General features: G+C 37.9%; 1 protein-coding gene across 2 annotated transcripts; it reads right to left on the bottom strand.

Annotated features, from left to right (window-relative positions):
* Positions 1-275: 275 nt before the first annotated feature.
* Positions 276-11,689, bottom strand: LOC111259030 (RNA-binding protein Ro60). 2 transcript variants are annotated; one of them, XR_002679382.2, is made up of 11 exons: positions 11,568-11,689; positions 9,808-9,890; positions 9,289-9,469; positions 8,637-8,898; positions 8,150-8,328; positions 7,618-7,775; positions 7,079-7,289; positions 6,456-6,742; positions 5,864-5,998; positions 5,135-5,544; positions 276-2,293 (listed from the first exon to the last, which is right to left on the bottom strand). XR_002679382.2 is itself a non-coding variant. In XM_022830700.2 (10 exons), the coding sequence occupies exons 2-10, from the start codon at positions 9,885-9,887 to the stop codon at positions 5,412-5,414; spliced, it is 1,626 nt and encodes a 541-aa protein (XP_022686435.1). In that variant the 5' UTR covers positions 9,888-9,890; positions 11,568-11,689; the 3' UTR covers positions 276-5,411. The 2 variants fall into 2 exon arrangements, 1 of the variants encoding a protein (XP_022686435.1); XM_022830700.2 differs by having other exon boundaries at positions 276-5,544.
* Positions 11,690-11,753: the final 64 nt, after the last annotated feature.

Below are 11,753 nucleotides of genomic sequence, written 5' to 3'. Positions count from 1 at the left end.
AAGCTCTGTCGGTTTATGCGAATTGGCCTCTGGAGAGTATCCTGACCTGGTTGAAGCGCGTGCTATTTGCGCCTCAGTGTTAGAGAATATATAGCAGAAGTTCGACGAAATATAATTTCTGAGTGGTATCCGTTTCGTTGTCGTTTAATTGAACTTACCGTCAGGTCCAAACTAAATACACTACATAGTTTAGATGTTTACTGTTCCTTAATACCAGGCAAACTGCTCACTTGCAGCAGACTTTTATTCAAGTCCCAAATAACTACACGTATTCATTGTGTCTCCATTGATTCTTCGTTCAATTTATTTTCGTCTCTGACTCATATGTATTCCAATCGAATTTATTGGCATCAATTCTGATATTTGCTGTTACATTTTTCAATCTAGAGAGTAGAGGTTTTGAGCTCAAATATATTAGCCCAACAAATTTGCGATAAACGTGCAATTTAATTTTCTTCACAGTCTACATTTGTTTCTGTTTACTTCATTATGTTATACATTCGTTTCCACATTTCGTACTTCATTCGCATTCATTTAAGCTCTGGTCTCCCTAACTTTTTGGTGCTCACACATTTATTTACCTTATTTTCTCTAGCTTTCATTTATTTGCTTTATTTTTGTAGAAAATATTCCAAAATCGTTCATTTTTCTGCCGACTCATTGTTTGAGAATAGCTTCTGATTACTACGCACCAGAAAAATACAACAGTGTATGTATGTATGCATTTTCAAATAACAAAAAATAACATTCACAGAGTCCGCGTTCTCATGTCAGACACAAAAGAGCATTAATAAACATCCTGACAATTGCTGCTTCTAGTAGAAATGTAACTGATTTGTAGATATTCTGTGTGTTGCGAAATGTATACGTATATACTTTTATATAAATTTTGCCTATTTTTTCATGAAAAGAACTCCATTATCTTTTTTTATATTCGGCATACTGCCTGCATTCGTAAGATTTCACGATAAAATCAATTTTAGTTTATGCTGTAGCTCTTCATTTTTTTAATTTACATAATATTATTGGGAGACAAAAAAAGATAAAACTAAGTATCAGTAATGACAAGAGGCAGTTATCTTTGTTTGCGTATATGAAACAAAAATTCGTAGAGCGACCTGCTTCTGTTTGATCCGGATATGTACGCCGTCGTCCATAGAAATGATAAGCCGAAAAGTTATTCTTACAATAAACAGTAATGCAATTTCCTTTTGTAATATGATTTCTCATATAGCTTAATTAGCCGGCGCGATTTCACAAAGTCATGTTAGGCTAGACCCTTTTGTAAACATGGCTACAAATGACTATCTTTCTAGCGGTAGTAATATAAACTGAACAATAGTAAATGTTCAGGACTAACACAGATGGTTTCGGTTGTTGTTATTATCCTTGCACGTAAAGTTATGTTATAATCTAACCAACTGTTTTATTATTGTAGTGCCTTTGGCACGCCTGAACTCAAACTTGTTCCTCGGTTTCGTCCTCGACTTAATACATTTATTTCTTATATATATATTGAGATATATACAAACGCATATACAAGTATTAGAGGTTATTTCATTATCTGATCCATATTTCTTTTCATTACGCCATCGTAACAAACTGGTAATCTTAATCAGAATTACAGTATTTATGATAATACACGGTTTTCGTACAATGATTCTATTTTTTCGAAACGAAAACTGTGGCGCTGGTATCTGTTGCTCTCTGGTTTGTTACTTTTTTAGACCAAAGGAAGAAAGGTAACGAAAGTTTCACATTTAAAATATAATTCTAGGGCTTATCTTTCTAATGTTCTTATTCTTTATAATTATATATCAATATCACTGATTACGGCTGATTTTGTTTGTGTGTCAACCTGAACTGACCTTCTTATCTGCCTGCCTATTTGTCTGGCTATTCCAATTTACGACAATTTAAACTTCGAATTGTATTCCTCTGATTCTTTCTCTTCGCGCCGCTTTTATCTACACCACACCAAGGCAGATACTAATACACTTCCATGCAAACGCATGAACGCTAGTGTGAATCGTAATCTGCCAACTTACGTGGACTTCATCCATTAAGTAATGCGTGCTGGCAGTAACACGGTCACATTAAATGAAGAGCCTCGCCCGTGCACGGATTTTTTGTCCCTTAAGCCTTTTCTACGAAGGCTACAACACTCGTTTCGACATCCGCTTTCCTTTGTCCTGGGTCGTCGTAACGCGTTCCAGCAAAGGGATTGACACTAGTACCGGATCAATGACGATATATCACGCTTTGCCAGACCACAGACGCTACCGACAATATCCTGTTAAAGACATGGGAGAATAATAGTAATATAGTCGTAATTATATTCGTGCGATCTATGTACTTCCTTGTGCCCGCCAGCATGTCAGTGTGATTTGAAAAGACGGCTGGCATAACTTAATATATGTAGTCGGCTGATTTTTTTTTTGTTTGTTTCTGCCTTCCTCTTATTTTCGATGGTTACCTTATGGCAACCTCAACTCGATAAGCGGTTCTATTCGATATGAAATTTGCTTTCTTGTCAGCAAAAGTAATGTAACCGATAAATATATCAGATTAGTTTACTTACGTGACAACTTGTTTGAGTTTTCTCAGCTCGTCTGACGTTTCTATTCACAGTTTTATTCATATCACGATACTGAGTCAAACTGGGTAATATTTATAACAGAGCATACTACGGTCATAGTTGTGCTCTACGATTCCATTGTGCACTGAATATTTGTTATATCCTAATGCTATCTCGTAAAAAGAATTCATCACAAATGGCAATAATTTCTCCGTTATACGGCTCACCGATTTAATATGCGTGAACTAGTTTGGGCTACGTGTTTTAATGTGTTCATGTGTTAATTATGTGTTCTTAATTGCGAAAGGAGCGCGAAAGAAGCGTCACTTGAAGCGCCCCAGAATTTGTTAGATACAGTCCTATGACGAATCCGTTTGTCAACAGACTAATTCAAGCAGCGCTTGTTTATGTTATATAGAAGAGTTCTGCCAACTGCTAGCGTAATCCTACCACAAAATGCCGTGAAGGCAAGGTATCGTTAATTTTTCTTGTCAACGTGTAACACTGACTTCTGGTTGCATCTATTCATTCGAAGAATATCACAAGCTACTTAAAGCGCAAAAGAGGTTAGGGCATATACGTGCCTTGAGAAAAGTTATAGGTCAATATCTCTCAATCTTGTTTATATACTAAGCGAACACCCTTAATGTACTAAAGCTTTAATTATCATCTTTTGTAGATGAAATATTTTATGAATATTTCTTCCTCGTTATGAATCATCGCTAAATGCAAGATTTTGTTAGGAGAAGGATGTTTAGAATAGAGCCTCGGAGGTGATACAGTGGGCTAGAAATACTTTCAATAGATAACACAAACAACTACGTGTTTTGTATATTAAAGGGTAAAATACACCGCGCAACTAGACAGGATGTCTTAGAACTTGACGCCTCAAAATAGAAGATTTATTTTTTCGTCAATTTCCCTCTTCAACGTATGTCAGTGTACCGAGTACAACCCCACCCATGATCATCGATCGTCATTTACTAACACTCTCAACATTTCTTATGCCCTCTGCAAGGTGTATATATATACACGATTACATGCACTCCAATAAACAGCGCGTTGCTCTGTGCCACGATACAGGTAGGACTTTGCTACAACTCTGCTATGATTACAATTGTAAGAGCGCTTGCTAAGCAAATACAGGCCAGATAAATGCTTGATATATGTCGAGACGCAGTCGACCAGCGCACGCATATACTTATTCATCAAAATTAAATATATGGTCATTATTAGTGACCATATATTATATGGAGAGCTTTCTCTAACGATAGTAATACTGGTCTTAAAAATAACTCTACAACAAGTAATCATGATTATGTTTATATAATATTAGTAAGAGCGGTAGCACACGTGTATATATATATATATATATATATATATATATATGACAACGCATGAGGAGAACAGATGCATATCCCTAATTACATTAATAAGAATAATAGTATAACAAAAACCATAACGATCTAACATGTTCGTCGTAATGGAGGACAAAGGATAACTTCACAAAATGGACTGAAAATAATTCTACAACGACGCTTTTCAGTGACTGCGTTATTTAAATCTTCCGTAGAGTTTGATAACTGTTGCACAGTGTAGTTGTAATCATCGGTGATCATTTGATAGATGATCTAGCTAAATCTTCAGTTGATTACGATTTAGCCAAGTAAATTTTTCGCGGCACCTAAAGTTGGTCGGCGTTTTTTGGTTTGGCCACGTATGGAACGATAGCTTCATTCAACGTCTGAATCGTTTACGTATTCCAATAATTCCAGCAATAATGTTTTGCTTGTTGTTTGCTATAGGTGCTTCTCTTCCGACCTAAGCATAATTCGAAACATCGGTGAAAACACTTCACGAACGTGTACTACATTCACGCCAATTCGTACGTTTGGTACATTGCTTATCATGACTGCTTTTAATAGATAATAATATATGGAAAAGCTAACGCAATCACTATATGGTTGCCATTTTATCTCATTACGTGTAAATGTACACATAGCATGTATATGTATAGCGACAATCGCCAGAGCTCCAATCAATAGCTGTAGTAGGATAGCTGTAGTAAGAATAATAATAATGGTGCCGTTCTTTATATATAATATACATAAGGTATACATAAAGTGTGAGGTAATTAATAGGCGAGGAAAAGTAGACACTATCCGCTTTTTAACGGACATTATAATTGATTAGTAGTTAGTATTAGTAATATCAATGCACTACCTATCCTGCGCCAACGCTTGATGAAATGCTGATTGATGCTGAACCGTCAACTCAATAGCCACGTACGTTCTCAATTACTAAACGCATGTTCACTTTCCAGACAATGCCATTGCCATTTAGGTATCACTTATTCCATACGTCCATGGTGATAATGATTACAACTTGTGATAGTTGGAGAAAGACAGCTATATAATTTAACGTAAATATCAGAAATATCGAAATCCTTTCAACATCAGCGCTTCATCGCCATTGGCGCCAGGCATAAATTGGTAATTTCTTTGAGAATTCTATTCTCATTTAATCAGCATAGAATCTTTCTTTACAATTACCCACTTCCTGTACATTTGCTGTGGAGAGAGGGTCTATGCCGGGGATACCCCGAACTTTTATAGTCTTCAAAACGGATGTTGTTCGATGTTGTTGCAATTTTGATCTTGTACCCGGCAAAATGATATCAATCTTCTCTTTCTCTTCGTTTGATTTTTGTCAAATGTCTGTGTATTTCTTTCCCGCATTTGTTCACTGTCATTTTACGTATTTCACCAGTTCTGCGCTTAGGTTAATGTAGCTCCCTGAAGATGATATTTTGCATCCGTCAGTGAGAATTTTGTTAGAAATTGTCGTTAGCAAAATTGGTGATCAGTTTAAGGGTGCTTTCATCGAAACAACACACGTCCATCATTGCACTTTCATCCGGTGGGGCTACAGCAAATCCGCGTGACGTCCAGGCGCAGGTCACAAATCTGAATAAGCACAGAACAATCAAACAGAAATTTTGTATTACCCGTTTTTGTATCACGTTGTTTCACCCGATAAGATGCTGTTCTCAGATCATGAACATCTTTAAAGCTGACTGATATAATTCAAGGTCTGAGATCACTGTTGTCCCAACAAAAAAGGGCCTTGAGGATCTCGACAAAACTTAGACTTTGCATCGGATATATCCTAATAACTGCATCGCCTTTGTTGGGCACTGTCTTTTGACTACATCACTGTGTGACAATGTTACTATATATAATATAAAGGTGGCATTTTCTAACATTAATGTACAAAAATACTTACTTTGCATTAGGTAGGTTGGCCATACTTCGATAGTCTTTGAGTGCTTGCGCCGGGTGCTCAGTATCCTCAGTATTACACTGCCGATCCGTACAAACGATTACCACATCAAACTCCAAACCTCGCTGAGCTGCCCACCTGTAGGGGTACAAAAAATTATCAATAATCAAATATTGAAATAGTATCGATTCCTACCCTTCACTTATATTTTAGCGTACTGCATTCAAATGGAATATATATACATTTTTACTAAGTTTATAATTTTCCTATTAGTAGTAAAAATGTGATTGCCAATTAAAATTTTTGTTTCTTAGAGGGATCCTGATCGAATCTCCTCACCTTTTTTTAATCCCTACTAGTATTGTAATTCATGATAACTCAAAGATCCTAACGGCGATCGATAAAACACCTTCCTTTAACTCCGTCAAAGATCTTTAAATCATAATTATACTTATCACGGAGTCGACTACGTTGAATGTAGGGCATTGAGAAGCCTAAATCTGTTAATATTGTTTAAAATAGACAATCGTGGATTGCCAGTATCTATGAAGTGCATAAAATCACGTCAAAATATTACCTATCATTAGAGTCTTACCTTAATGGAAGTGTTAAGCTGGCCGTTCCGCCGGGTTCAGCTTCGCATCTCTGTAGAATATCCGCCATCGTCATTTTAGCATTGATTTCAAGATCCCGCAGGCCGCTTCGGCCAAAAGCCAACGCCTGAACACGACCACCCGTTAGTCCCTCACCTCGACATAGTCCCATGGCGACGAGAACTGACGCCTCGATGGAAGTGACTGGGTTGCCAGCGGGCCCGCCTTCCCACATAGTACCTCGAACATCCATTACCACAAGGTATCGTTTGTTCGTTGGCTTTAATGTCTGTTAATGAGATGATTGCATTGAATAATATTGTCAAATATCGTGTGAAATTTTGTATGAAACCTAGATCATTAATGACAGGCAAACAATACAACGGCAAACATAAATGCTTCAAATGTCCGAATTTTTTGAGCAGAATCGACTACCAATAAAGCTCCGTGAAAAGCGCACCCAACAACGACTTTGTTTAGTCTTAATATAAAATATCAAATATATGAGCAAGATCCTAAGCTATGCCTTACAGGCCTGTATTTTAGATATGAACCTAAAACGACAATGTCAGACTTGAACGAACACTTCAAATGTATTTTTTGAAACATCTACAATCGCAATCACCTTAAACGACGCCATATGCAAAGTGTAAAGGACTTGTTGAAGCTGTCTTGGCACCGGAGGTACTTTTGTTGTTGGGGGGAGAATCACAGGGTCGCCAATTACCACCGAAAAACCTCCACAGCCTCCTCCGTCACCACCGACCGCACGTAGCAAAAGGTAAGTTGCGCAAGGACCCCAAGGACATGCCGACATCACGTTGTCCGACGATATTCTACAGTTCCAGTAAAAAAATGACGCAAAAAAGCTCTCTAAGTTCACGGCTCTTTTTTACCAGATGCCTCCGAACAAGTTTAAAATCGCACAGATGTAGTAACAGATATCTACGGCTGTTCTGTGTTTATCTACCCCATTCATTTGGTCACAATTCTAGGACTTTTCTTGATTTGGTTGAACTGCAGAGTATTAGTGCACTCTCTGTTAACCACACATACTCTTGGCAGCACTTACCTGGCAAAACCTGAACCAACAACCCCCGGCTTTCTCTGCCAGAAGTTTAATCGTCGTCAATCTAACATGTTGTTCTAGCGACAAACGCTCACCTTTGCAAAAGTGGCCGAAGTAAACCGAGACTTGGACGAAGCAGATTCGAATGCACAAGGTGGGGTAGCCATAACAGTAGCGATTCAATCGGCGCACGTGGAAGACAGGCAAGCCAGACATCGCGCGATCGCAAAAGGTGCGTCGGGATATGCTCCACCTGTGATGTTAAGAATACAGAAAAATCGTTATGGCTATTAAAGAAGAATACTGTAATTATCATGAGAAGAAGAAGCGAGCCCGTGATTCGAAAACAAAAACGATAAACTTGAAGCGAATGAGCAATTCTGTCAATATTTCTGCATAATTCCAACGCGATACTCTTGTTTGAAGGCTTACTTTTCATAGCGTGCAATTGGGATTTAATGTTGAACTACCTTGTGAATTCCTTCAAAAAATTCTGGTGACATGGAAGAATTAGGTTGAGAAATAGAGAACAAAACATGCTTGAAATTTGTAATTATAGCTAATTTCATAAAATGAATGTGAAATTGGTCTGGTAAGAGCAATTCTATATTTGGATAGTCATCGTACCGCAAGTTGTCGGTTATCGATAATCGAGGCGGCTTGATCTTCCGTAGGTGCGTGTTTAAGTTCATGCACAGCCCGTAAGTAGCGCAGCGCGTCTTGTACATCTAGATCTTGGCTCGAAGCATACTCTTCACGTGTGGCTATAAATCCTTTCGACACGTAGCGAAAAACACATGATATTCCTGAAAACATAGTAGTTGAACGTGTGAGAACTATTAAGATTCTTTACTCTATTTTGCGTCTGTAATGATCTCTTGATACATAGTAAATTTTCAAGCATAATACGTGCCACCGATAAATACACTAACCGATAGTATCAGAAACCTTCGCAAGCAGGAGCACACTGACAAAGCTCGTATTAACGGCTCGATAAAATATTAGATTCTGAAGATACTTCGGGTACACAATATTGATGTCAGATAATCTCCAAATATTTTTGAAATCATCTAAACCTACCGATTATTATTAATCATCTGCTGCTTATACTGACCAGGTGTAGGCGGTTTTACATGAGCCAATCTGAGCAGGTCACGGTGTGACCATCGATATCGAGATACCGTCTTTGTAACAATTTCAGCTAATTCCGTCGGGCTGCGACTACAGTACCAATTCGTAACGGCTCGCCGATGAGCCCGGCCCCATCCGGTGCTCATTGGCCGTTGGGTTTCCTCCATGAATTTGGTGAACGCGAATAGTAGTTGTGCCGTGTTACAGACCTGCTTTAAGGAGTTGTAGGCTGCGCTTTTTGTCGCCTTAACAGAAATGTCAATACAGGAAACGATTATTAACACATATTTGCTTCGGTATTCTTGCCTTACCTATACTTTTAATTTAAAATGAGCGCGTTGCGTCCATAAAGACTATGAAAATGACCCGATGGACCTTCTGAAATTGAATTTTTCTTATAATAAGGTCATAAAGATGGGTCCAACAGTGTGTCGCCGCCCTTAAAAGGTATTTAAAGAGTTGACAAGCCAAAATCTACTACATACGGATTTTTACTTATTGAAATCTGGCTTGGAATTGGATTTCTTGATGTATCGTCTGACGTATTTGTATGAATATAATTGTATCAATAATTTAAAAAAAATATTCCCGGAGATATGCGAAAAGGCTTTAGATAACGTAGAGCTCGAGCTAACCTGATCCGTCGACTGAGCGCAGATAGCCAAGACGAAAGCAAGCGCCTCTGGACATATTGATATTTGCTCCGTTGAAAAGCGTACGACTTCGCGAACGATTTCTATTCCACGACCTTGGTGTATAAGATCTTTGATGTGCCATGCATGGTCGCTAGTCAACTGACGCCGCCTATGCAAATACCTATAGTAATGGCAGAATTGGCACGGTTCACCATTAAAATGTGAATATTCACTATATATATATATATATATATATATATATATATATATATGAGAATAGTTGACGAAGACTATTTCTAGGCAATATTGAATGTTCTAGCCATCATTAAACTCCTCAAGGCAAATTATTAGGTTAATATCTCTGTGTCTCCCTTACAGTGGAAAAAAGTTTTGTGGAGACCATTCAAGGCAATGTGTCCGCCAGAAAACTTTCATAATATTTCATCACTATTGCTATTTTCATCTGGATACACTGCAAAATGTCTTGACACTCTATTCAAACAGAAACGACATACGTACCGATTATTCTCAGCTCCCATAAAGAGAAACCTCTGTAATTTTTTGAAGGCCGAATCTACACCTGGCGATGCAGAGGACATGATCTAAAAGTAACGTACATCAAACCAAATCTCTTATAAGGATGAGACCATGGCCAACAAATATCCATGAGCATTTATATTTACTATTGACGCGGTAGTCTCTAACTGATGTCATGCCTGATCATACGACGGTGTCGCATAACAGTTCTTTGAATAAAGAGGCTATTGTATTGCCTGTCAGTTGAATCTTTTAAATAAATTATCTTGTTTTCAAATAGGTTGCGTATTATATTGTATATACTTATATTGTATACCGGTTGCGACAGTCGCGTGGCTATCTACATCATAAGATTCACACGTTTTTTGTAGAAGACAACCCAGAAGCTCACAGGAGTAGCCCAAAATGAAACTGTATTCGTTTGCTGTGCTGAAGAGGACTGACTTTTCGTATTCATAACTAATAATAACATTAAATTGCTCGTCTGCTCAGAGGGTGAAATAGCTATTACAAGTAAATAATTGCTAAATGTATCATTTCCGCAAGTTCACAGTTCTTCTTTAGAAAAGATGCCCATGGAAAGTATTGCGACACAAGCCACCTTCATCAGCTAGCTGTGCTCCATCAGCTATGCATGTCTGATTATACTCGACGCACTCGTTTGTTACAAAGTTCGATATCAAAACGATTGTTCTTCAACTGTACATTCAACTATGATATTGATTATACCTATAGTATCCACTTTGACTTTAGGCAGCTAACTTTTTTTCAGTATTTTTTGGGAGAACGTATCCCATACTAATTTCCAGCTAAATAGATCGGTTTGGTCAAGGTGAAATCTTATTAGTTCAAACAACGCGAAGGAAAGCCACGTTTGAATCGTGTGAACCTTTTTTTGACTGTAATACGCTACGCTATGGGCAAAAGATCCACTAAACAATATAAACACTATCGAAATATTTCAAGATTTCACGAGATATGACATACTTATATGAGCATCTAATGAATTCATTTGGATTGCTGTTGATTCTTAAAACCTACTTCTAACTGTATGTCCTCTTTGTTAATGTTGAACGGTACGCCATATGGGCAGCCTTTAGGACCTTGACGGTAAACCGATCAAACCTGGTATAGCAACACGATACGACGAAATCGCGCCGAAAACGGCCTTCAAAACCAGGCGTCTCTGGTTCCAGGGTCATCGCAACGATTTAACATTACTTCATCCCCTTACATTATGTATTACTAGATTATATCAAATTTTTTGTGATAATAGCAAGGTGATGCGCTGCACGAATAGAAACAATGCTTTCATTTCATTTTGTACTTTGAGTCTAGTTATGCTTCGATCTAGCAATATTTAAAATAAGCAGCTGCATTGGGCACATTGTATATGTGTCGTTTGGATTTCATATATAGCTTAACTACCATTTATGTGCTTTGCCTCTCTTACGTTAAGACGGCATCAGGCACGCTAAACAAGAACACAAAAATTGCCCCTATAAGAGTACCATCGAATAATCGAGACCATGCAAATAGTAAGAATTTCGCACTATATAATATTACACACATATATCCGTCTCTGTGGATGACAGTTCTAAAAAATCAGCTGTTCGCCCAACTAGCGAGTTATAGGACCGTGGCATGAAGTCGACATTACATATGAGTTTCGACATCTGTCGACTGTGTTCTTTTGAGCGGATTTTAAAGGCTCTGTAAACGATTTTGCTATATGCACTTACTGGAATTTGGCCAGGAAGTCAGTTCGGATCACACTGTACACGAAATTGCGCAGATGATTATTCGGCGTACCACAACAGCATTAAAGTAACTGTTAGTAAATAGACCTTTACAAGATGGAGGATGCGCCTGTACAAATGGCAGTTACGCCTTTTATTGAACCGCTACACAATGTAATACCTCTAAGT

The sequence above is a fragment of the Varroa jacobsoni genome, unplaced genomic scaffold (assembly GCF_002532875.2).
Source record: "Varroa jacobsoni isolate VJ856 unplaced genomic scaffold, vjacob_1.0 scaffold_288, whole genome shotgun sequence".
Classification (NCBI taxonomy): domain Eukaryota; kingdom Metazoa; phylum Arthropoda; class Arachnida; order Mesostigmata; family Varroidae; genus Varroa; species Varroa jacobsoni.
Note: the sequence above shows the minus strand (reverse complement) of the source record. Positions and strands in the feature narration are given on the sequence as shown.